This window comes from Galeopterus variegatus, unplaced genomic scaffold (assembly GCF_000696425.1).
Source record: "Galeopterus variegatus unplaced genomic scaffold, G_variegatus-3.0.2 Scaffold1961, whole genome shotgun sequence".
Taxonomy (NCBI): domain Eukaryota; kingdom Metazoa; phylum Chordata; class Mammalia; order Dermoptera; family Cynocephalidae; genus Galeopterus; species Galeopterus variegatus.
The window spans coordinates 117156-143120 of NW_007728072.1; the positions used below are offsets into that span (position 1 = coordinate 117156).

The 25965-nt window shown below is 37.9% G+C and overlaps 1 protein-coding gene across 2 annotated transcripts in view; it reads left to right on the top strand.

Moving 5' to 3' along the window:
* SLC4A4 (solute carrier family 4 (sodium bicarbonate cotransporter), member 4) overlaps nt 1–25965 on the top strand; it is a 209139-nt gene that overhangs the window by 69919 nt on the left and 113255 nt on the right. For both annotated transcript variants that reach the window (XM_008579814.1, XM_008579815.1), the window contains exon 5: nt 22947–23104. In XM_008579814.1, coding sequence (XP_008578036.1) covers nt 22947–23104 — 158 coding nt within the window. The remainder of the gene's footprint in view (nt 1–22946; nt 23105–25965) is intronic.

Consider the following 25965-nt stretch of genomic DNA (forward strand, 5'->3'; position numbering starts at 1 on the left):
TATCAGCACCATTCTCTAACTGAGTAACCTAACTGGCCAGCCCTACATTTTTGTTATAGTTTAGATTCCAAAAAACAGCAATGTGGCAATGATCCAAGTATATTATTGAAAATAAGCAAGAACAAGTCAGATAGAAATCCAACTATGTACTAGAATGACCTTTGGTCAAAATGAAATAAGCTTCTCTTATTGTGTCTTTGATTGCATTACTCACTTTTTCTCAAATGAAACTTATGGATAAAGCCTTTTTCAATATCAGCTTATTTTTGATACTGAGAAATAAACAAGGGGAATTACAATAAGTAGCCTCTGTGTGGAGGCGTTGTATGAAGAGAAAACTAGGTAGATAATTTACTGTCTTGTTGAGTTATGATCTCCAAGAAGGCATTTGCAGTCACTGCTTTATAGAAGGAAAATCTTGTTTAGAAAAATAACAACTGCCACTACCATTTAAAATAGTTGTGAAACTCTTTTTTAAAGTGGAGCATTCTCATGGAGTAGCTCCTTTCATCACTATGTCATAAAAACATCTGTAAAAATGTGTCATGAAGGGATTATCATGGGGATATGTCAGTGTTTCTATCCCCATATCTTCCATGAGGGAAGTCCCACTAAGGGAGTAGAGTGCAATTAGTTCTTTTGAAAGACCTGGATTCATGTCACATTTTGGTTTTCAGTTATAAAAATCCTGTATGGTTTTTAATTTTTAAATGATGTGTTGAAGTACAATGTGCAGGTTTTATCAAAATAAAAAAATGAAAAAAAGAAATAAAATGCTTAGAAAATGCTTATTATAAGATTCTTCCTTCTCTAATATAGTTATGCTAGGGGCTATATGCCCCTATGCTTATGTATTTTTTAATCTGTGCCCACATGGTCTAAAGTGAGTGATGAGCTATCCTGTCTTCATTTTAGCTGTGCTTTCTTGTTCTAAACTCCTAGTTTGTAATGTCTCAGTGTGGAAAAATAGGAGAAAAGGATTTAAATCAAAGGAGAGAATATTTAATCATTCCAGTGTTTTCTAGATAATAGGAAATGTTTTACTTGATGTAGTAGAAAAGCCTGAGTTTTATAAGCCTAGAGATGTTGGTTCAAATTCTGGCTTCCCTCCTCACTAGCTGAGTGATCTTGTGCAGTAATTATATCTCTGAGTAATTAATATCTCTGAATCTCAAAAAAAAAATTCGTAAAAAACTTGTCTCCTCATGTTCTTAAGAGAATTAAGGAGATAATGTGAAGTACACCAGGCACAGAGTAGGTGCTTAGTAAATATTACTTCCTTTTCTCTGCCCCCTTCCCTGTCCTCCTTGAGAATAGAGGAATGGGAAAAACTGTGAAACAAAGTAGTCAGGTGAAAATAGAGCAAGTAAAATGGAGCAACCAAGTCAGGCAATGTATTTTTAATTTTTGGAGTGGTTCAGGAGAAAGTAGTAAAATAGAACATTGGTGTACTGTTTTTGTTTTTATTAGAACAGATCTCAATTTAGAATGAGTCTTTATTAAATAGCTCCATAGGAACATACAGACAAAATTTTGTGCTGGTGGCATTTTCTCTTCCCTCTATGCTTTCTTGAAAGTGACAGCCACCAGCCAGTCTGTGGTAGTACACTAAAAATTATTTTTCCATTCATACATATCATTATGATTTTTAAAGGTGAGAATGTAGAGGCCTGACAAAGCACTGGGGGGATATATAGAAAATGTAAGACAAGCTTTTGTACTGAAGGAGTGTACAGAAAGTGTCACTCATTGCTTAAAACCATTTTATGAATACTCATTGCCTTTATGATAAAGCCCAGAATCCTTGGCATGACCTTCAAAGCCCTGTGTTATCCTGCCTAATGCCTCTCTCCAAAAGCCATGTGCAAGGTTCTCTCCCTTGCTGACTTGACTCCAGCTACACAGTGTTCTTTCAGTTCCACTAGCTTGCCATTCTCCCTCCTGCCTTTGGGCCTTTGCACATGCTATTTCCTTTGACTGAAATACTCTTCCTATTCAAGCAATGGCTGTTCACCTATTATTTCTCTATAGATGTCATCTCTTCAGGAAAGTTTTCTGTGACTTCCCAGTCTAGGATAGGGCCTGCTTTTATAAGTTCTCATTGTACAGTATGCTTTTCCATCATGAACTGTCATCAAATAATTGTGTATTTTAATTTTTGGTTAAATGTGTGTCTTCACCAATAGGCCATTTGCCTCAAAATTGAAGAGGTTATCAACAGACTGTGGCTCATGAGCCACAGCCTGCCAATAATTCATTCCTATATGGCTGGCAAGCTAAGAATGGCTACAGTTTTAGCAGTTTTAAAGGGCTGTTAAAAAATATGTTACAAAGACTGTATGTTGCCCACAAAGCCTAAAATATTTACTATTTGTCCTTTCACTCAAAAAGTTTGCCAACCTATGGTCCAAATTATTGCTATATATGTTGAATAGATGAATGTAAATATATTATGTACTGTTTTCTCTCCTGAGCAGAACATTGGATTATAGTGAGGTATCCATAGAGTCCTAGTGTTATTGTCATAAACATTTTTGACAATCTAAGTGCTGTGAGAACGTCAGAGGGCTCTTAGCTAGATAAACAATGGAACTCAGACTGTGTTGATTAATAACCAATGTACAGGGGCCAGCCCGGTGGCACACTGCTACAGTGCGCTGCTTGGGAGCTCGGTGGCGCTCCCACCAAGGGTTCGGATCCCACATACAGACCGGTTCCCGCTCACTGGCTAAGCGAGGTGCGGGTGCAACACTGAGGGTTGCGATCCCGTTGCCGGTCCCGGTCCAGTACGGGCATGACACTGAGGGTTGCGATCCATTGCCGGACACGAAAAAAGACAAAAAGGAAAAAAAAAAAAATAACCAATGTACATATGGAAGGGGTTTCTAATGCCTTGGCACTTTTTAGCTTGCATTGCTCTTCTGAACAGATTTATTAGCAATTTGGATTAAGACACAATGCATGATTGAGAGATTTTTTAGATAACAATAAACTGATAAGGTTAGCTATCTATATTTTAAATAATAGAATCAAGATGGAGAATGATCTTGACAGGCTTGAAACCATGGGAATTTAACAAGGGTGAAGGTGAACTAAGTAAGTTCAAGACATGAAGTAAATAGGAACATGTGGAAAATACTACCTTATTTGGAAAGAAAGTTTATGACTTTTATCAGATTTAGACTTTTCAAAGATGCCCATTATTCAAAAATGATTGAGTGGATGTGGTAATTGGAAGAGCAAGATGCTGGGGAACTCACCTAAGAAGAATAGTTGAAGTAACTCATCCAGAACTTTTAAAGATGAGAAAGCTTGAGGTATAGAAAGTTCATGAAAGTTGCCTTCCAGTGATAGAGAATAGATGACTGTATGTTGCTCCAGCCATAAAATTAAAATAGCAGGTGGAAGTTTCATGAAAGCAGTTTTTGTTTCAATGTAAGGATGAATTATATGGGAAATAGAGCTTTATCGCTAATTTAGTTGTGAAGTTTTTATTGAGTTCTCCTTTGCACTAAATGCTGTAGTAGGGATCAGGACTGCAAAAATGAACAGCACACAGTGCCTGTTCTTTGTGGGTTCTCGTTACAGACTGTGAGACAAACCGGTAAGCAATGGAGAGTGTTATATGTCCTGGCTCAGAGAAGGGAATAGAATATGAATTCTTGCAGGGACTGGGCAGTTGGCAGTGGTGATATTTGAATTAATTCTTGAATGCTTTTTCTTTCATTATAATGTTCAAGAAGAAGCAAATGACTGTATGTTAGAAATATAGTCATTGAATGGACTAGACGGTTTTTGAATTCTTTTAAGATTTTCTGATTTGATGAATGCCAAATGAATGGCATTGGAATTTAAAAATAAGAGGCAGGACTTTGAGCTGCGGTGTACCCTGAAATAAAAGAGTGAAGGGACCCTCAGGCTCAATATTCATATCAGTCAAGTGATCTTAACCTACTGGTGGCTCAGTCAGAGGGCTTTTAGGTACAGATGAAGAACGTCTCAGGGAAACTTGTGTATAGTTGCTGCCTGCCCTTGTGACAGAACCTTACTTTTGCCTTGATTCCCTTTTCTGATCCTTCAGTGTTCTCTATTGTTCTAATTTGGTACATGTTCTCGGAGACCTCAGTGACGAGTACTTTTAAAAAATCTGCTCAGTAAATAATAGCATGACTACTACAGATTTAATTATAGCTATACAGCTGTCTGTTTGAAGTGTTCTGCTGGAGCCATATGGTCCCTTGTATATTCCAGACTTGGAAGGGCCTGGTTTCAATGTTTCCCAGCTGGTAGTGCTGAATTCTCAAAGAACTGCAAGCAGCCATTTGAAAGTCAATAGATGGTGTGTGTGCTTTACCTTGACCGTCTCTCTGCAGATGAACATTTTATTGACAATTTCTTAGTAGATCCCACACAATCAGATATTAAAACAACCACCCAGAAAGTTCTTAAAAGCTTTGTCTAGTTATTAGTTTTATTGCCTGATTTTTGTTGCCACATTTGATGTGCTAAGTGAAAAGTACTTTTACATTTAATCACGTTCACTCAATGGCTTTAAAAAAAAAAGTATTCTAATGGGTGATTTTTAAAAGTTATTTTCTGTCCCAGTGGAATGGTAGGAACATAAGTGGAGGAGGGCTCAGGAGAGGGAACCTGCCTCTGTTCTAGCCGTGTGACCCTGGAACACATATTTGGCTTCTTTGGGCCTCTGGAGAGCCAGGTCTGTGCCTTTCTAGGTCCCTTCCATTTCCCAAATCCTTTGATTCAGAATCAGCTGGGGAAGGTGCTTTTGCCAGTGATACACATCTGGAGGAAAGGGCCAGGTTTCCTGTTCCCACTGTGGTGGTCTGTGCATCTCTTCTGCCTAATGCTTAGAAAGCCCAAATCACCCATTCCTTCGGTCACAAAAATCTTAATTAAACCTCAGAGAGTAACAGAGTTTGGGCCTTTCTTATGTACTTCTTCAGTTTAAAGACCGCCTAATGCAGGAGTTCTTAAGCTTTTCTATGTCAAAGATCTATTTGAGTTTGTGATGAAACTGTGGATGCTTTCACTAGAAAAATGCACAATAAATACATAGGCATCAAAAGTTGCATGTAATTTCAAGGTGCCCATGGACTCCCTGGATCCCCACCAGGGACACCAAGTGAAGAACTGCTGCTCTGTGCTTTGCTAAGAGCCCTGCCATTTTTTTGTTCTGAGTGAGGGGAACTGCAGGTGAGGTTGAAGACAGTGAAATCGAAGCTGTGAGGTCTGAAGCACCAGCTCTGAGGTTCATATGGTACCAAGGGCAGAGCTTTGTCACGTTTATGGACTGCACTGGGGTGGAGCAAAGGGTGGGAGAAGCAGTGGGCAGTGTTTTTTCATCTCAGTTCCTGCACAAGAAAAGCATTCTGAATAGGCATTTATCAAGTCATTAACTTGCAGCTCTTGATTGCCTATGTTACCCTGATGATTCCATCCTCCCACCTCTCATCCCTTGAGCTTTGTAAGAGAGCAGTGTGTATTTTTTTATTAGCTCTTTGGACTGGGATGTGTGCAGAAGAGAAAGCACACGGAACATTTCCCCCTAAACTGTATTTTTCTCTTGAAGTCACTAGCCCCGCAATGTTAATTTTTGTTTGATTGTTTGTTTGTTTGTTATGACTTCATTTCGTTGTTCCTTACACAACCTTTCTTTCCTAATGGCAGCTGGAGGTTGTGGGATAGAAAGAATTAAAAAGAACCCCTAAGTTTAGGATATTTCTTTTTGGGATGGGAGAGGGAACACTGTTTAGGGATACTGCTTTTTAGATATTAATAGGTAGGACAAGAGTTAGAAATAAAGCATTTCATGTTTTCTTTTCCCTGCTGAACATAGTAATTCAAGGACAAGTGTGTCATTCTGAGTTAATGCAGATAAATAAAATGGTGCAGTTATTATGAGGAATTATATTTGTTTTACAGTATAGCTGCATCAGACCACCCACGCACACTCAGACTTCAGTTCATCTGATTTTGTAGCCTTACTGCAGGTAGGATTTCTATAACATTCTGAAGTTAAATCTCATGCATTTGTACACTTGGTAGAATTAACTTACCTACAGAGGTAGTATATGGATATATGTTTTTAATTCTGTGATACAAACTGGGGAAAGAGATTTCTTCCTAACATCAAGATGATATATATATCCAAATTAAAAGTGGTGCCAATCTAGCTGTATTTTACTTTATTCCTTTGAGAAAGAAAAATTTTAATTTGCAAGTCACCTTTTTCCTTTTTTTTTTCTAGGATTATATTAAAACTCTAATGTGATTATAATTAGTTACCATTTATTGACTATCTACTATGCTGTTTCAGGCACTGTGCTAGGAGCTTTTTACATATTATCTATAATGTGACATATTATCAACCTCACTTATGAAGAAGATAAATGTAGAAGATAACCCTGTGTTCATCTCAGCAGCTATTCAATAGGTTAAAATAAAAGAAAACTTTAGGGCACAGATATTTTTAGTTCCCAGCCAGATTTTCACTGATGTATCAATTAGTCACCAGTATTGGTGAGATATTTTCATTCAGTGTTAGAGAGCATTAGGCAGTTGAAGAAATCCAGTTCTTGTGTGTTGTGCTAGACTCTTCCCGCTCCTTCACCCCCGGCCTGGGCATTCAGTAACTCCTATATGCTCTGCCTTTTAATTTTTCTCAAATCTGTTTCAATATTCAATCTCTATGAGTGCTTTCTTGATTCAGAGCCTCATAATATTCTTCCATTTAACACATTTATTGAGGGACCTGTTATCTGCCTAGCCTTGTGCATAAAGACTTTCAAACATTACCTCATTTACTGCTCTTAACGACTGTGTGAAATAGTCGTTTATTATCCCCATTTTACAGATGAGAAAATCAGCTTAAAGAAATGAAGTAGTTTGTCCAAGGCCCACAGCTAGTAAGTGAAAGAACTGAGATTTGCTTACAGCTGTCTGATTCCAAAACTCACCCTCTTTATCTATATTTGAATTTAAAACAACAGGATAACAATTACCAAACTTAGCATGGTGAAGCTAGGACTCTGGAGACAGACAGCTTTTGGTTTGAGTGCTTGCTCTGCATTTTCTGGTTTTGTGATCTTAGTCAAGTTATGTAATCTCTAAATATCAGTTTCCTCACGGGTAAGTGGCAACCACAATAATAACTTGCTTATAGAAATGTGGTGAGAATTTAATGAAGTGACACATGTAGAATTTCTGGTCCAGTGCTGGCCAGAGATCACTGATTAAAAAATGTTAGTAATCATCATCATTATTATTACTATTAATAATTTAAAAAATTGTTATTGAAGGTCTTTGTGCCTCTTGGTAACAGTGGTGCCTTTAGAATTCAGCCTTACCAACATGAAATTCAAAATCTTAAATTAGGAAGGAATTCAATGTGCAGCTATTCTCCTGAAGCAGGACTCCCTTTCAAAATCCCACTGATAAATTCCAGGCAAGGGTGGAACTTTCAGAAATGTTAGCAGGGATTTTTAAAAATAATGAATGTTAGTAACCTGTGGTCGTAAGTTGTGGAGCCAATAAAGGAGTTTTGCATCTCACAGAGACCTTTCTGAGGTTTTCTACCATCAAAGGGAGCACCTTTTGTGGAGCTTGCTTGTTTTTATGCAGAGCATAGTGATGACACAACACAGCTGTAATCATGTGGATTTCATGTACTTAACACCATTTACTGAACACTTACTGCAAGGCTATGACTTTATAAGTCATTGGGGAAACAAAGTCAATATATTTTTTTATAGGGTACTTTCAAACCTTTTTTAAAATACTTATAGTCTAATAAGAGTCACAGGCAAGTGACTCTTGATAGGCCTTATGATAAGAATAATTATGGAGGTAAGGCCAAAGAAAGTAAGAGAAGGTGGGGAAAGTCAGGGTCAAGCTTATTTTTGCCATGGTCCTGGCTAGAGTTTGGAGGCATAGGTGGAATTTGGCATCTAAAGGGCAGGGTAGGGAGGGCAGGACATGCAGGTGGAGGGAATTTCCTACCTGGTAGATTAATGAAGATTTCAGGTCTCCTTCCTTGAAACATAGAGCAGGTGACCCATGTTTACATACAGTAGAGCTCATGATACAGCAATAGAAGAGGAAAAGAATGTACAAAAAAATTACCTAACTCAGCTAGCACCTAGAGTTTTCAGGTTCTTGTTTTTCTTTAAATCTTTTTCAAAGTGCTATTCTCTTTATTTGGGTCTTCTCCTTTCTCTCGGGCCTATTTTATTTTATGTGGTTAAATATTTTAAATACTTTAAAATGTGTTCATTAAAATTTTTAATTTTAATTATATAATAATAATTTTAATTTTAATCTGTACAGAGCCTAAACCACTGAAGATGCTAATATTGGTTTGCTGTATAAAAGGTTCAGAGATTTTTAGATTTTATTTTTGCTATAGGCTCAGAGTTTCTAAACTTCAGGTAGTAAAATTTATTCATTAGACACATAAGGGTTTCATAGTGTAGAGAAGTGGTTAGAGCATTAAAGGTTGGAATGTCTGGATTCTAGTTGTCTCCTGGCCATTTAGCTGCATGAGTCTGGTGAAGTCCCTTAAACTTTTTGAACCTTAGTTTCCCTCATCTGTAAAATGATGTAACAATGCATTTTTCACAAGCTTGCTTTAAGAGTCTAAATAAAATAGCATAAGTGGATGTGTTTTTATAACTGTAAGTAGCTATATGCATATTGGCTATTTAAAAAAAATAATATGAGACATAAGAAAGTGTAGGGGCTGGCTGGTGAGCTCAGTCTGTTAAAGTGTGGCCTTATAACACCAAGGTCAAGGGTTTGGTTCCCCATACTAGCCAGCTGCTAAAGAAAAAAAAAAAAAAAAAAGAAAAGAAAAGAAATTCTCACTTAGAAATTTTGACAAGTTGATTTTTAAACAAGGTCAGTACTTGAAATTTCATTCTGTTTAGGAAATCAGAACTAATGGATTGTACTTGATATTATATTTAGTTTTATAGCCATTTGTAAATGAGCTGCTTTGCAGAATCATTTGCATTACTGGTGGTGAGATGTCTATATTTGGAAGGAAAAAGTAGAAAATCACATTTTCTCCTGCAGGGTACTGTTTTCATCTTGAAGTTTTATATTTTTAAATGGAATAAATGAAAGTAGAAGAACGTTCAAAAAATAAAATCATGTAGCCACAGAGCCTTTTGGCATCTTGTCTTATTTAAAGACTTTTTCTACACTGTTTAATATTTTATACACTCTGGAAATCTCAGACCACATCATAAAAGTTAAGTACCAATAACATTATAAGTGATTGTCTAAATTTTGGATTCTGTGGGCTATCAAACTATATCTCTTTCTAGGCTTCTTAGATATTGGGCAAATGGTATTTAAATTTAGTCATTGGAAATATTCTTCTAAATCATAGCTTAAAGATAACGTAAAGGGTAATCAGAGCTTCCATTAACAGAACAAAAAAATGTTTCTAGCAATTATCTCAGTAGCTTTCTCCATCACATCAAAAAAGTCCTATCCCACAAGTAAGCTTAGAAGATGAGTAAAGAATATCCTTATTTAACAGTTTTAAGATATTTTTTCTTATGAAGTCTTAGAATAAAAAGCAATACCTGATTAAACTTAGAAAAAAGTGATTCTTATCTTTGTCCTTCATTTGCTATTTTCTAGTTGGGCAACCATGCAATTTGCAGAAAGTAAGTGAGATTTAGTAATGGAATGCTTGGGTACATTTGTCCAGGTTATCCAGGAACACCCTAACCCTGCCCTCAGCCCAACACTCTGTAGAAATGTGTACCAGAGAATAAAGGCCAAGGAACCCTTTATTACTGACTTAACCTTTGTCTTCAAACCCCAAAGCAGAACCTTGGTGAACTAGGCAGAAACTTCTGCCTCATCTTGGTAGCTGTGAAGAGCCTAGAAGCAAAACAGCCTTGTTGTACTCGGCCTATTCTTTGTACTTGGAACCCAAACCGAATCATGGGTCTTCCTTCTCTACTAAAAGAAAGGCCAGAATATAGCTTTCAGAGAGAAGAATTACTGTCCCAGTACCCAGCAGAACTGTTGTAGGCATATTGTCTTAGAATTTGGTTAGTTGACGGCTGGCCCAGTGGCGCACTGCTACAGTGTGCTGCTTGGGAGCGCGGCGGCGCTCCCGCCGAGGGTTCGGATCCCACATACAGACCGGCCGCTCACTGGCTGAGCGAGGTGCGGGCGCAACACTGAGGGTTGCGATCTGTTGCTGGACACGAAAAAAGACAAAAAGGAAAAACAAAACAAACAAACAAACAAAAAACATGGCTGAGCGAGGTGCGGGCGCAACACCAAGGGTTGCGATCCCGTTGCCGGTCACGAAAAAAGACAAAAAGGAAAAAAAAAATAGAATTTGGTTAGTCGAAATCAGCCTTCTACTTCCCTATGTATGGAATAAGAGGGTTGCTAAAAGGCTTGAGGAGGATGGGACATAGGGACAGCCTTCAATAAACCATAGAAGCCAACTGTAGGCAATGCACCAGTCTCCAATCATCATTACTCCCAGATTCCCAGAGTGTGAGACTATAGGTTTGCTCCAGATAGATAACTATAGTTCTTAGCAGATCAAATCTCTTTCAAAATTGCCCCAAGGATTAGTTTTCACAGGGGTGGTTTTGATGGCCTGTTTCTTCATCCTAGCCCTTGATGGATTCTAATTTTAACCTAAGAAAACTATACTTGATTAGGTTATATTATGTTTATATTGAGTGGTGGGATACTAGGGTTTGTGTGCCATTGGAGGATAAAGGCAGGAATATATCATCTTAAACATAACTTGGGTGTGGTGTGCACATTCAAGAGCTTCTTCCCTCAAGCACAGTAGGAAGAGGGAATGAATACTCTGAGCTGAAGAGAGAAGGAGGTTTACCCTCTGTGTTGGAGAAACTAAAAATAAGCATGGGAGTGAGCCCCACATGTTTAATATTGTAGTAGGTATTTTACATCTTATCTATTCTAATCTTTGCAGAAGTCTTTAATATATGAGCTAGAACTGCGGAATATAGTTTTAGTTTTCCATTGTCCTATATATTCTTTAATGGTTCCTTGCCAAGTACACCAGCTTTGCAATGAAATTAGTTTATTTATTAAGAAACTCAGTATCATTATATTATTAAAGTAAAATATATGTGTGTGTGTATATATATTCACAAATCATACATCTACTTCATGATTTTTCATAATGTGAACATACTATGTTATATAATTGTCACTCAGATTATGAAATAGAACATGATCAGCATTGTATATTTGATTTTTTATTTCATCAAGTTTTTCTCTTTTTAAAAAAATTTACTTCCTTCTACCTTCCTTGGGTTTCATTTGTTGTTTTATCCTTACTTCTGGAGGTATATGTTTAGATCATTGAACTTAAGCCTTTCTTCTTTTGTAATATTTGTAGTTAAGACCATGAATTTTATGCAGTGCACCTGTCTAGCCTCATGGCACAAGTTTCAATATCTAATATTTTCATATTATAAGTAATATTGACTTTAACAAGTCAAAGATACATATTTTAATCTCTAGGACAACTGTTTTGTTTTTTAAGTAGATTCAATTGAAATACTCCATCTTGTAATCAATATTTGGGAAATATCATGAAGTTATTTCAAAGTCTGTGTCTGATAACTACAATATGTAGCTCTCCTTTGAGGTTGTTTCTAATTTCTGTTTCTTTTTTTTTCCTCTTGAGTTTCAACAATTTGATCTTGTCTACTAGTATGCCTGGTAATTTCTGATTAAATATCATATATACATACATATATATATACATATATATATATATATATATATATATATAGTAGAGATACTCTGAATGATATTATTTTCCTTCAGATATTATTTCTTTTGCTTTTGGCTCTCATTTAGGCCAGGGGTAGGTCACCTTAATATTCAGTCTGGAATTGAGCTCATTGGAAGCTGGGTTTCAGTCTTTATGTAGTTCACCAAATATGCAGCTCCAGACCTACAGCCACCAACAAAAAATCCCGGGATTCATGGGTTCAGAGACACCTGTTATGATAGAGAAATACAGTTGAGCCTGTGCAACAGACTCTGACTTTACTTACCTAACCAGCCACATGGATAAAGATGTCAAGTTTCTTTTTTCTTGCTGCAAGAGAAAGCAGTCAACTTGCTACTTATCTTAAAGGCACCATAACCTCCCATTAGAAAGAATGTTTCATTGTGATACACGGATTAGCATGGCCCCTGCACAAGGATGACCCTTACATTTGTGAAGCATTTCATATTTTTAAAAAATTCTACTGGATTTGTTAAACACTCATTTTTCAAATTGGCCCTTTTCCTGAGGTATAGAGAAAGGAAATAGGCAGAGGCAGAAACATATTAAGGTTAGAGAACATTTTTCCCCTACCTTAACAGTTATTATTATTGTTTGCATTTAGTAAATGAATAAATTCATACTCAGAGAGCATGAATAATTTTCTAAGATGCTGTTAGACCTAGACTGTCTCTTATACTTTTGAGTTCCTTGGATCTTAAGGTTCTACAACATGTAATTATTCTCCAATGCTATATACTAGGCAGTACTTGGGGCAACCTCAGTGAGATTCAAATGTAGTCTAACCATATAGTTTTTCTTTTAGATCAACTCACTTTTGAGGATGAAAGGAGATACCATTAATAATTATGCCAGGACAATAGGCAAACTAGGACTATCATGAGTAAACTGATAGGTAGGTGAACCTACTTTTCTACTAATCTTCTTCAGTGGAAGGACGTGGAGCTAGGGTGACCTTGACTGATCTTGAGCTTACCAATGAATTTGTTTAGGAAAGAATAAGAGCTGGAAATTCAAAAAAGAAAGGGATGAGGGAAATCAGCAGGATGAAGAGAAAATAAGCTAAAAGGAAGAAAACAAGAGAGGAAAGAACACCAGTAAGGATACCAGGAATAAGCTCTTTGCCCAGGAAAACAGGTGGATATTAGCATGTGACATGACATAGGGTGAATTGAGAATAAATATGGATTGGAAGATTAAAATCATCCTCAAGGAGAGGAAAAGAGAACTTATAAATTGGGTAGCAGCAAGTGTAAGCTTTGTAAAAACAGTGAGAAAGTATACCCAAGTTTAGATGATTTAATAAAATCACTTATAATAAGGACAGCCTATGGGATAACATTCTAATGAATCAGATTTAAAGGAAAAACTAAGAGACTTCCAGGAAGATGATGGACTAGAGGTGCTCAGGGTGTGTTCCTTCAGCAGAAGAAGATCAAAATGGGCCACGGCCACCACTGCCACAATTGCTGGATCCATTGTCCAATCCCAGAACCATTGTCCATTGCAGAGCAGCTCCTGACAGAGCAGCAGTCATGTGGGTGGCCTGTCACTGCAGTAGTGGACTCTACAGGCCCATTGCCACCACATGAGCCAACCCTGTGGCTGCCAAGGACACTGCAAATGCAAGGGAAGCAGTTGCATCTACTGCTGCTGCCCCCACGAGTTAACCCCATTGCTGCCCCCACAAGGTAATTCCACTGCTGCCAAAGACACCACAGAAGCAAGGGAGACAGTTATGGTCACCCCTACAAGTTAACCCGACTTCTGCTGCCATGTACTAACCCCACTGTCAGCAAGGACACTACAGGCATGAGGGAGGCAGTTGCAGCTGCTGGTGACACTGCCACCCACGTGAGGTAACTCTGCTGCTGCTAAGGACACTGCCAAGGAAACTGCAGATGGTAGGGAGGCAGTTGAAGCTGCCAGTGCCACCGCTGTCCCCACGAGGTAACTGTGCTATAGCGGGGGACACTACAGATGTGAGGGAGGAAGTTGCAGCCAATGACACCACGACTGCTGTGGCAACCTAACCCTGCTGCTGTTGCGGACACCACAACCAAGTGGGCAGCTGCTACAACTGTCACTGCTGTAGTTGCTGCCACCACTAGTGCTGCCAGGCACCCACCACCATCGTGTGAGCAGCCTGCCACCACTGGAGCCATCACTGCCACATGGGCAGCCTGCCAAAGCTGTTGCCACTGCAAGGGTGGCCTGCTGCCACAACAGCAGCTGCAGCAGGCACTGCAGCTGTGCAGGTGGACTGCCGACCACTTGTCTGAATTGACACAAGGAGGGTCACCAGTGGAGTCTAGAGAAGGAGAGTAATAGGAGAAGCAACTGCTCTACCAAATGACTAGGCATCAATGTACAGATAATAGAAATACGAAAAAACAAGAAAATATGAGTCCACCAAAGGAATACTGTAACTCTCAAGAATCAGAGCCCATAGAGCAGGAAACCCTTGAAATGAGTGAAAAGGAATTCCAAGTAAAAAGCTTAAGGGAGCACAATGAGATACAAGAAGATGCAGTTCGATGACACAATGAACTGAGCAAAGCTATCCAGGATATGAAGAAGGAATCTACCAGGAAACTAATAGTTTTAAAAAAATGTAGCAGAACTCTTGGAACTGACGGAGTCATTCAATTAGATAAAAAATGCAACTGAGAGCTTAAGCAGCAGGCTAGAACAGCAGAAGAAAGAATTTCTGATCTTCTCAGACGAAAAATAAAGAAAAAATTTTTAAAAATAAAGAAAATCTAAGAGAGATAGCAGACAGCCTTAAGCACACAAACATCCAAATCATGAGTATTCCTGAAGCGGAGGAGAAAGGAAAAGGCAATAAGAACATATTCAATGAAATAATAGCAGAAAACTTCCCAGGTATAGGGAGAGACATGGACCTCCAGATTCAGGAGGCTCAAAGATCCCCAAACATATTCAATTCAAAAAGGTCTTCTCTGAGGCACATTATAGTCAAACTGGCAAGACTAAAGACAAAGAGAGAATACTAAAAACAGCAATAGAAAGATGTCAAGTCACTTATAAGGGAGTCCTCAACAGACTAAAAGCAAACTTCAATGGAAACTCTAGAGGCCAGAAAAGAATGGGATAATATATTCAAAATACTAGAAGAAAAATGCCAGCCAAGAATACTGTACCCAGCAAGGCTATCCTTCAGAAATGAAAGAGAAATAGTTTATTTATCAGACAAACAAAAAATATGAGAGTTTACCACCACAAAACTAGCCCTATGAGAAATCCTCAAGGGAGTCCTGCATCTGGAATCTGAAAAATAATAATCACTGCCATGAATACACAAGAAAGAACAAAACCCACTGGTAGAACAGCTATAGATAGAGGTGCCATATGATCCAGCAATTCCACTGCTGGGTATATACCCAAAGAAATAGAAATCATTATGTCGAAGGGATACCTGCACTCCCATATTTATTGCAGCTCTATTTACAGTAGCCAAGAGTTTAAACCAACCTAATTGTTCATCAGTGGATGACTGGATAAGGAAAATGTGGTATATATACACAATGGTATACTACACACAATGGTACATATATATACTATATATACACAATGGTATAAAAAAGAATGAAATTCTGCCATTCATAGCAACTTGGATGAGCTTGGAGAAAATTAAGTTCAGACACAGAAATTAAGGCAGACACAGAAAGAGGAATGACACATGTCCTCACTTGTAAGTGGGAGCTAAAAAATTAATAAATAAATTTTAAAAAGAAAGAAAGATACAACAACCACAATAATACACTGAACTTTTAAAAAAGAGAGAACAGAACTGAGGTTACCAGAGGTAGAAAAGGAGGTTGGAGAGGGGGTAAGAGAGGAATAGGTGAAGGGCCATGAAAAACCATTCCATCGTATAATGTTAAATATACTAAATATCCTGATTTGGGCATCACATATTGCACACAGATATTGATATTCAACTCTGTACCCTACAGATTTGTATAAGTACCTCTGTTATAATTAAAAACAACAACAACAAAAAAACAGGAAAAACAAGACAACCAAACAACACACAAGTACTTGAAAGGAATTAAACAGAAAGCCTGAAACTAAGTATGAGGAAATGTACATGGACACCATGCCAATTTTCAAAAAATGCCACACTTCCCGTGAACTGAAAAAACCTATGACCACATATTTCTCTGTGTCTCTATTGCATAGAATCAAGATTTTTAAAGATAATTATCAATTTTGATTTTTTCAAACCATTGCACAGAAAACCTATTTCTAACTTATAATTTTCACATACGTAAACTCGGATTTTTTTTTGCTTTATTTTGACTAAAAAAAAAAGGAAAAACCATGAATACTTCTGGTTATAAATAACACTTTATTATTGATGCAATTACTTTAACACTATTAATAATGCCAGAGAAAAGGAGGTAGAGTTTAAATACCTAGTGACTGAGGAATAATACAATAGCCTGGACCTTCTTACCAGGTCGATGCTGTAGGGCTGAGGGTGATGGCAAGGAGGCCAGGAGGACATAATGCTGATCAAATGGATATTCCAGCCAGTTCACATTGATTAGCAGTTACATTGTGATGGGTCACCTATAGAAAACCTAAAATATGCAAACCGCTTTCACAGAAGAGGGCAGGAGAATCTAAGAACTGAGTAGAATGTGAAAGACTGACGTTTCCACATAGCTATATATGATGCATATTGCTTGTGTATGAATAACTTTCCCATCATCACACAGAGCTATCACCCAAGTAAGCTACCTCTTTTATAATCAGTTCACTTGTTCTGCTTTATGCATTCATAATCTCTAGTTTCTTGGTATGCGAATACTGTGATTGTGGGTTTTTAGAAAAACCACTCAGAAAGTAAGAGAAGTTAAGAAATTGAAGGAGTAAACATTTATGACAGAGGGCAAGCTATATATTTCTAAATAAGTATAGCAAGACTTTACCCTGGAAGAAAGAATACAGGTCAATGTAAAAGGAACCTGAAATGTATACATCTGGATACACAGAGCTGGTGTTATAATTGATAAAGACAAAAAAGGTCACTAAATTGCTGAGCTAGCCAAAGTACCTTTTAATGAATATAGCTCCACAAGGCAGCCATTTGAAATCCATTTCTCTGAAATCAAGGTTGGCTAAAGGAATTATTTTTTTCACTGTGTGTGTTCTTGTAATTCACCGTGCATAAAATCCGGGCTGAGTATCCCTTGGAGAAGCAACTAATGATCTATAAGAAAGGAATGTCAAGCTTCATCTTTGGAATTCAATCCAGATAAGTTTATTGGGTGTTTTTCAACCTGATTTGGAAATCCTAGATTCTGCTGTTTGCATTATTTTTTATTGCTCTTTGTAATTCCCAGTTCTATTCTTTACCTTTGTTTAATCTTTATAATTTTTTCTTAGTGTTTTACTATTGTTTCAGTTTATTTTGTAAGCCCAGAATTGGTTTTCATACCAATTCAGTCTTTACTTTCTTCTTCATGAGATATTAGTGGGGTACTTGAAAAAGATAAAATAACTGAAGCAGTGTTTAATGAGCCAAAATTATGGGAGAGATTTTTAAACTTTGGCTCAGAGAAGAGCCCTTTCTTGCACTCTGTTACTAGGTGTGATCACTTGTTTTGTAAGCTTCCATGGCACAAGTTACCTTTTATATGATATTTATGTTTCTTCTTTCATTACAGCTATTTCTATATGTGTTTCTTCTTCACTGGACTGTGAATTTCTGGAGTGTAGTGTCTGTGTATCCTCTATAGTGCCTACTACCAGGCCTTCAACATTATAGGCATCCATAAAGTTTGAAGAGAATTAAATGGAGTTGAGAGTGGGATTAGTTGGAAGATGGGAAAGTTTCAGTCCAAAGCAGTATTATCTGATCTCATACCATAATATGCTTTATTTTTTTCCTAATGGAAGAGAAAGCATTCTTAGGCATAAAGACATATTAAAGGCTCTGAGAAAGTCCGTAGTATGAAAATTTATTTAATTTTACTTATTCTGGTGTTCTTTAAATCTATTTGACAAATACACTTTTGTATCTGAGCTCTGCAGTGGACAGAAATATGCCTCATATTGATTTAAGCCCAGGAGGGGATTTAGTGGCTTATGTGACTGGGAAGAATTCTTTGTGAGTACACAGAATGGAGAAGCTGCAGGATGTCAGGGGCTGGGACTGGGAACTCAGCAATCTCTCTCTCCATGCATTTTTTTCTCCTGCTTCTGTTGGTTTTGTTTTGGGTGGTTACCTCACTCTTTCCTAGTGTGGACATGCCCTGTCAACATGATGGAGAATAACATCAGGTGAAAGGGAAAGTGTGGATTTTTACTCATCCAAATATTGATTTTTTCAAAAGGGTTTGGTTCCTCGATGGGTCATGCAACCATCCTTTGGACCACTCTCGTCAGGGGAGAAGTTAACAAAGAGTGGCTATAACTAGGTTTTTTGTCTACTTATGGGGCCTTGGTAGGATGTGCAGAACCTACTACTTTAAGAAGGAGTTAGGAAAGCTTATTGTGAAGAGCAGAAATAATAATCTCCATTCTTCACTCAACAAATATTTATTGAAGCTTTCTCTTCAGGCACTCCTGCAGTCACTTGGGTCACAACACCGACAAAATAGGTGAACATTTCTACCTTCAGGGAGCTTACATTCTAGTAGGGAGGCAGATAAAAAAAAAAAAAAAAGCCAAGTAAAACATATAGTGTGTTTGACTGTGATACGTACAAGGAAGAAAAATAGAGCAGAAAAGAGGAATAAGAAGTATCCACGGAGAGAAGGGAGTTGAAATTTTAACTAGAGTGGCTAGGGAGAACCTCTCTGATGAGAAGCTGACTTTTAAATAAAGATCTGAAGGAAGTGAGGGAAGGGGCTGTGCAGACATTGCATTCAGAGTGGACAGCACATGTGGAGGACTGGAGGTGAGCGTGCCTGGTGTGTCTGAGGGGATGTGGAGGCCAGAGTGGTGGGCATGGAGAAGACCAGGAGAGAGGAGTAGGAAGTAACGTCAGGGAGCTGATGGGCAGCTGGTTAATGCTAGGGTTTGTGGTTGTCTCAGAGACCTTGGCTTCACTCTTAGTGAAATGGTGGCCAATAGAGGGTTTTGAGCAGGAATGACACGATCTGACTCCAGATTTGCCTGCTGTGGCTGCTTTGATGACTAGACTGGGGAAGGACAAAAGCAGATAATCCAGCCAGGAGGCGATTCCATCATCCAGGAAAGAAATGGACTGGGTGGTGGCAACAAAGGTGGTGAGAAATGGTCAGTTTCTGGATATACTTTGAATTTAGGTCCAACAGGATTTGCTGATGAAATAGACATGGGGTATGAGAGAAAGAGAAAAGTTGAAGGTAACAGGAAGGCTTCTGTCCTGAGCAGTGGAAGAATGTCATTGCCATTAACCTGACAGGGAAGACTTTAGGAAGAGGTGCTTTAAGGGGACTATCAGAAGGGCTCAGTTTGGACATGTGAAGTTTTGAAATGTGTAGCAGAAATTCAAGTTGAGATGTTATAGGTCTGGAGTTGAGGGAAGAGGTCCTGGCTGAAGATATAAATTTATGAGTCATCGGCTTGTAGATGGCATTTAAAGGAATGAGACTTGACGAAATCACACAGGGAGAGTGTGTAAACAGAAAAGGGCTAGCCGAAGACTGAGTTCTGGGGGTACCTCAGGCACCACATGTTTTTATTTTAAAATAGCGCATTAGGGCCGGCCCGGTGGCGTGGAGGGTTCGGATCCCACATACAGACCGGCTGCTCACTGGCTGAGCGAGGTGCGGGCGCAACACCGAGGGTTGCGATCCCGTTGCCAGTCCCGGTCTGGTGCGGGCGCGACACTGAGGGTTGCGATCCGTTGCCGGTCACGAAAAAAGACAAAAAGGAAAAAAAAAATAAAATAAAATAAAATAGCGCCTTAGTTTCTCTTAGAACACTAGTATTCCACAAATACAGTTTGAGATATGCTAATCGAAGGAACATGCTTTTACAAATATCTCTCTTCAGAGCCTATAGAATATAGTTTATTTCCTTTGGCCTCAAAAATATACTCCTAGTTTTTCAATGTAGGTTTAGTAATCTCAGTGAAGGTACCACAGTACTAGTTAAACCCTGTGGAATTATATAACTGATGTGAGATATTCTGCATGTGTGGTGAGTCAGGTAGTTGCTGTGACAGATCCAGACACAGTAGTAGGCTCTGGATTGAGCCTTAAAACTCTCTCTAACTTTTTTGGAACATTTGATGGTCTTTAGGTCTTATGTTTATTGCTATAGAGTTCATTCCTTCCTTTTATTATATTTGTTACAGCTGAATTATGTACAAATTAAATGCTTAGTACAATGGGAAATAAACTGCTCTTACCCACTGCAAAACTCGGGAAAAGACTTAAACCTTGACAAAAGTGCGATTCAGAAACGGGCACTTCTGAAGTTGCCAAGGAAGTGAGCTGAGATGGTAAAAAGTCTTGTCCTGAGCTCTGAAGAATGTTTAGAAAAGAAAGAAATGAGTAAATGACAATTTTTGATAATGAGTGTGGGAGCATAAGTACATAAAACAGAGAGGGATTTTGGCCAGATCAATACCTACCTACAGCAAAGAGTCTGCTAGGGAGAATGGGAGGTAAAATCAGATTATTAAAGAGTTTTGGGTTCCATGTTGGTAATGAGAACTATCTCTGGAAAAAGTCTGAGGAAGATTGATGTAGCAATGTTATATTGTATGTTTTTGGATCACTTAGCCATACACCACATTTAGCTCTGTGTTATAGAGAATAATTCATTACGACTTCCTTAGGCGATAATTGCAGTTTTGGCAACTTGATATTTTCTGATCCTTCTCATGGCTGCTATTTTCATATCTGTAAAATGTAAAAAGAATTTTTTTAATATTAGCATTTCTTGGAGGATTAATGGTAGAAACTTTGGAAAATTCCTTGCTGCTTAGAAGTGGTCATGTTCCTGGCATCTGAGAACATATACCTTGATTTTTTTTTTTTTTGGTTTCCACTAATTTCTTAGCTCTAACTTCCTTGCTTTTTTCCTCACAGCTTTCTTCTTATATGTAGTACCAAATTAAAGGAAAAAATTTGTAAAAATGCTAGTGAGGGTGATGGAGCTTTAGGGATGAGTTCTCATGTCACTTATTTTCCATAATTAAAAACTCTCAAATGGAAGTGGAAGATAAAATGCTGGTATAACCTCTACATTAATGGAGAAAATTGGTTCATGCCTGCCACCCCCATCTCAGTAGTAATCCATAGCAGAACATATTAAGTTCACTGGTACTTTTGGACTTGAAGGAAGGGACATTTATATTGGATGATAAGTATGTATTAAACATCTGTGTCTTCTGTATGGTCTTGCAAAGTTCTTATCTCCAACCTTTGATGATTATTGAAATATTTTCCTTGAACTGTATGAAAGAATGTCTACGAGATAAGCTTTCAGAGTGACTGTGTTAAGCAACGTTCACTCTCCAAGAAAACCGTTTTACACCTTCTCTCTTCTCAAACCCTTACACGCCTCCCTCCTCCTTCTGCTCAATTCACTTGTATTTCACTGCAAAAATGTAAGTCCTTGAAAGCCCTCCTCATCCCCCCCCCGTCTCTCACATCACCCATATTTGTGCCCATACAGCCTACCTTCCCTGGTTAGGATTAATAAGCTCTCTGTGTTCCTTTCTAAAGCTAACCCTTCTACATGTGATGTGGGTATTGTTCCTTCTCAATATTTCAAAGTTTCTTGAGCTGCTTTTGTAGTTGTCCCCTATCTCTCCTGCAGCATTAATCTGTCTCTACTAGATCATTCTCATTCACATTCCAAAATGCTGTAATAACAATCATTAAAAAAAAAAATCCCCTATTTTATGCCCTCTTCCACCAACCTCGCATTTTTCAGCTTTTCTTGGTAGCAACATTTCTCAAGATATTGACTTCTATTCTCTGTTTCTACTTCCTTACCTCTCTTTCTTTACTTGGTACCCTGGTGTCCACTGTAATGGCTCTTGTCAAGGTCCCCCCGCACCTCCCTCTTGCCATGGTCCGTTCTTAGTGTTCATCTTATTTTAGCTTCCAGTAGCCTGTGACTTGACTGATTCACTTTCCTTATGGAGCCCTTTCTTCACTTGGCTGTTGGTGAAGTTCTGGTTTTCTACCTCGTTTTCTCTGCTCTTTTTCAGTGTCCTTTGCTGATATCTTCTCCTATTCCTATAAAAAGTTTAGTAGCCCAGGGTATAGATCTTACCCCTTTTCTCTATCTACACTCACTTCCAGGATTATGACATCCTGCCCCATTGCCTTAAATACTGTTCACATGATGATGTCTCCTAAATTTATGTCCCCTGCCCTGTCTTTCTTGACTTCTGGTAGGCAGCTCCTACCTAAAACTTTCAAAGCTCCTCTTTGTGGTCTTTATGATCTTACAACCTGTCCCCCCTTACTTATGCAACTTCTTTTGCTGCTATTTTTCTCTCCTTTGCTCCTTCAGCTCCCAGCACACTTGACTTAATATTTTTCCATCTGCCAAGCTCCTTACTGTCTCAAAGGCTTTGCATTTGCCATTCTGTTTGCCTAGAATGTTCTTTGCCCAGATCTTCACATGGCTTTTACCCTTACTCCAACATCAACGTATTTCGTCAGAGGCCTTCTCTGACCATCCTGTCTAACATAATACCTGTTTTATTTTTCCTTTTTAGTACTTATCTCTACTTTAAATCACATGTTATTTCTCCCATATGGGACTATGAGCCTAAGGAGAGCATGTAATTAGTCCATCCATCCCTGTACCCCTATTGCTTAGATCATTGCCCAGCTCGTAATAGACTCAACAAGTTTTCATTGAGTGAGTGAACAAATAAATGGAGTTATACTATACATTGTTTTTTTTTTTTTAATCTAAACCATGTAATTATACCCTCAATAGTTTTTTTTGGAATCAAGGTACAGATAAATGTTTATTATAATAAAATGGTTAAACATAATAGGGCATGTTGCATGTGGACTCATACTCATATGAAGGAATTTCCTGTGAGAAATGCATGTAGTGTCTCTTCTTGTTCCCTTCTCTGGAAATAAATGGAGTTTTCTTGGTTCTTCCCACGCAGCTGAAGAATAAGTTCATGAAAAAACTGCCACGTGATGCAGAAGCTTCCAATGTGCTTGTTGGGGAGGTTGACTTCTTGGATACTCCTTTCATTGCTTTTGTGCGGCTACAGCAGGCTGTCATGCTGGGTGCCCTGACTGAGGTCCCTGTGCCCACAAGGTAAGCTGCTCCAACCTGCTGGGGTCTACAGTGTGTTGAGTGGGAAATCTCCTTCCTCTCATGCTAGAGAATCAGTAGAATGAGGATACATAGGATATATTCAGTGCAAGCCATTGGAGAAATTTAATTTTAAATAATGGCTATGTCTGATTTTTATGCTATCAAATTGCTTGGCACTTGTATAGTAATAACAATAAAAGCAACTATAAATAATTGAGAAATGCACTTGTTTCTTCTTATAGATTATTCTATTTAATTTTTTTTACAATATTATTAAATATTATTTTTACAATAGTATTTTAGAATACAAACTACAGGTATCTGGATTTTATAGATGAAGAAACTGAGTCTGAGAGTTTAAGTAACTTGTCCAACATCATACAGTTGGCAAATGGTTTAGAGGTCATAGTTGCTTTCATTTGCTTTATGTTTTATCAGAAAATGGGTAGTGGGTTCATACATGCATAAATACTTAAATGTATATATATGTATATGTAAACATCATTAAGATGTGCACTTAAATTTATACACTTTACTGTTCTGTGTATTATGCCACATACATATTATACATTAAATGGGAGCATATTACGGTTATTACAATCATGTATTCATTACACTGTACAGGACCTCAGGACATCCTCTTAATCTCCCTTTGAAACCAAGCTCAGTAGAGTTAGGAAGCTTGACTTGTGGAGTGCATTTAGTTAAACAGAAGTTAATGCTTCACTTAAACTTGTGCTGAAGAAGAGTTTAAGGAGAAGCTTGTAATATTGGCAGGGACTAGTGACTTTTTCTCTTCTTTAGGTTTCCTCCCCTGAGCAGGAAGGGCTATGAATCCTCCTTAGCCATCTCACATTGTCTGGGCATGATTAACTGATAGTGAAAGGAGACTGAAAGTTTGTTTGGAGCCAGGTTAGGAGGAAAATTGGGAGAAAATTACTCTAAGGCCTCTCAATTCATAGATTACAGAACATTCTTCCTGATCATACAGGTGTTTTTTTAAAACCTACTTTTATATTTTGTAGACACTTAAAATAGGAATAATACATAGGGCAGTCATTGGACAAATAGCAGTTTTAAGGTGACGATCATAACTTATTCAGTTACTGGAATTATCATGATTTGTGTTTTCTGTAACCTAGCTTTTTGCTTGAACACATTTCAGCAGAGCCTTGCGGTTCTAGCTGAGCAATCATCCAGCAAACAGCTAACTCAGATAATGGCTGAAGTCCAGCTCAGTGCCCCTATGGCTTTATTTATGTCTATTTGGACTAACTTTACTGGGGTTTGAAAGAAAAAAAATGCCAAAAAGTGTTAAAGAAAATTGCTCTTGCCTTCTCAATTCTATTACTATTTTTCTTTAGAAGCTACAAAAATAATATTTTAAAAGGCTTTTTATTTAACAATAATACGCATGCATTGAGTAGCAAATCATGACCATTTTTGTGTCCCTCTTATCATCTGCTCCTGTTTGGCTTATTCTCTTTTTTTTCTTCCCTGTTGAAGGGTAGTGCTAGTCTAGAGGTGAAATACAGCATCATTTGAATTAACAAAAGGAGCCAAGCAATTCAAGGGAATGTAATTCAATAATATCATAAAACTATTTCAGTGCAATTATCTGAACAATATATCCTTGCATGTTAACGTTTTTCCAGGAAATAGTTCTATCCATTTGCTGTTCTCGAAACCAATGCAAGTTGTAATAATGGAGTAGAGAGTCTAATTAGCTTTTTTTGTGAGTGTGTGAGTAATGTAGGGCTATTTACAATGGCTGCATCCTGTTAAATCCAATAAAGGAAATCCTACAAGGAATGTGATAGTCATTGTGAAGGACTACATCTTTATTCCACAATGTCCTTTAACGTGCATGCTACTCTGCTAAACTGCAGGGAGACCTGAAAAGTCTGTTTTTTGTACATATCTTTTCATGGTCATTGTTCCTTTTAAAGGTGGAGGAAAGATAGGTTATTATCATCATCATCATTATTATTAGTGTTGTTGTTTCTAATAAATGGTATTACTACCATGCACCTTTTAGGATATGTGGATCTAGCGGCTCCCCTTTCTTGTGTAGAGTTCACAAGTTTCACTATTTACTCTGTTCCTTGGTTGATCTGTTTTAGTCTCCAGTTGCAGCTGGATGGCTATCAACTGGGTGGAAGTCTGTCTACATAGAGGCCCTTCTTGACATTCATGTGAAAGCAAACAAACTCCGTTCTTTGATCTTTGGTGACTTGGTAGGATATGTTTATGATTTTCCTAGCATCTTGCAAGCACTTTGCTTGCTGTCTTCTTATATCTATCCACAGAGTCCACCACTCACTCATATTTATGAATTACAAAGGGGATGAATATTCTTATTACTATTTTACAGTTGAGAGATGGAGGCAAAGAGAAGATTGACTACCAGTGCTGAAAATAGAATTGCAGATTTCTGACTCTGGGGCCAGACGTTTAGGGAGAGCCTAAGGAGATATCTAGAATGGATTGGAATAAAATGTTCTAGGGTTCTTCCATGAAGAATAATAAAAGCCCTGGATCAGTTTGTCCTCTTCTGGTATTGATTTGCAAATTAAGGGGAATGGTTATTCAGTAAGCTCTAGCTCCTAAAAAATTAGAATGTTTACTCTTTTAGTTCACTGTGTTAATATATATTTTATGTTACAAATAATTATTAGCCAGAAGAAGTAGTTTGTGCTTAATTGTCAAAACTATTAAAAGAATTGGGATGGAAGTCCTGCTGGTTCAATTCTGTGATGTCCACAAATCTAATTGCTAGCTGTCGTTTACCGCATGTAATGTGGTTGGTTATGGTGCGTTTGTGGTCCTCATGAATCTATCGTAGAAGCTACAGTTTAGCT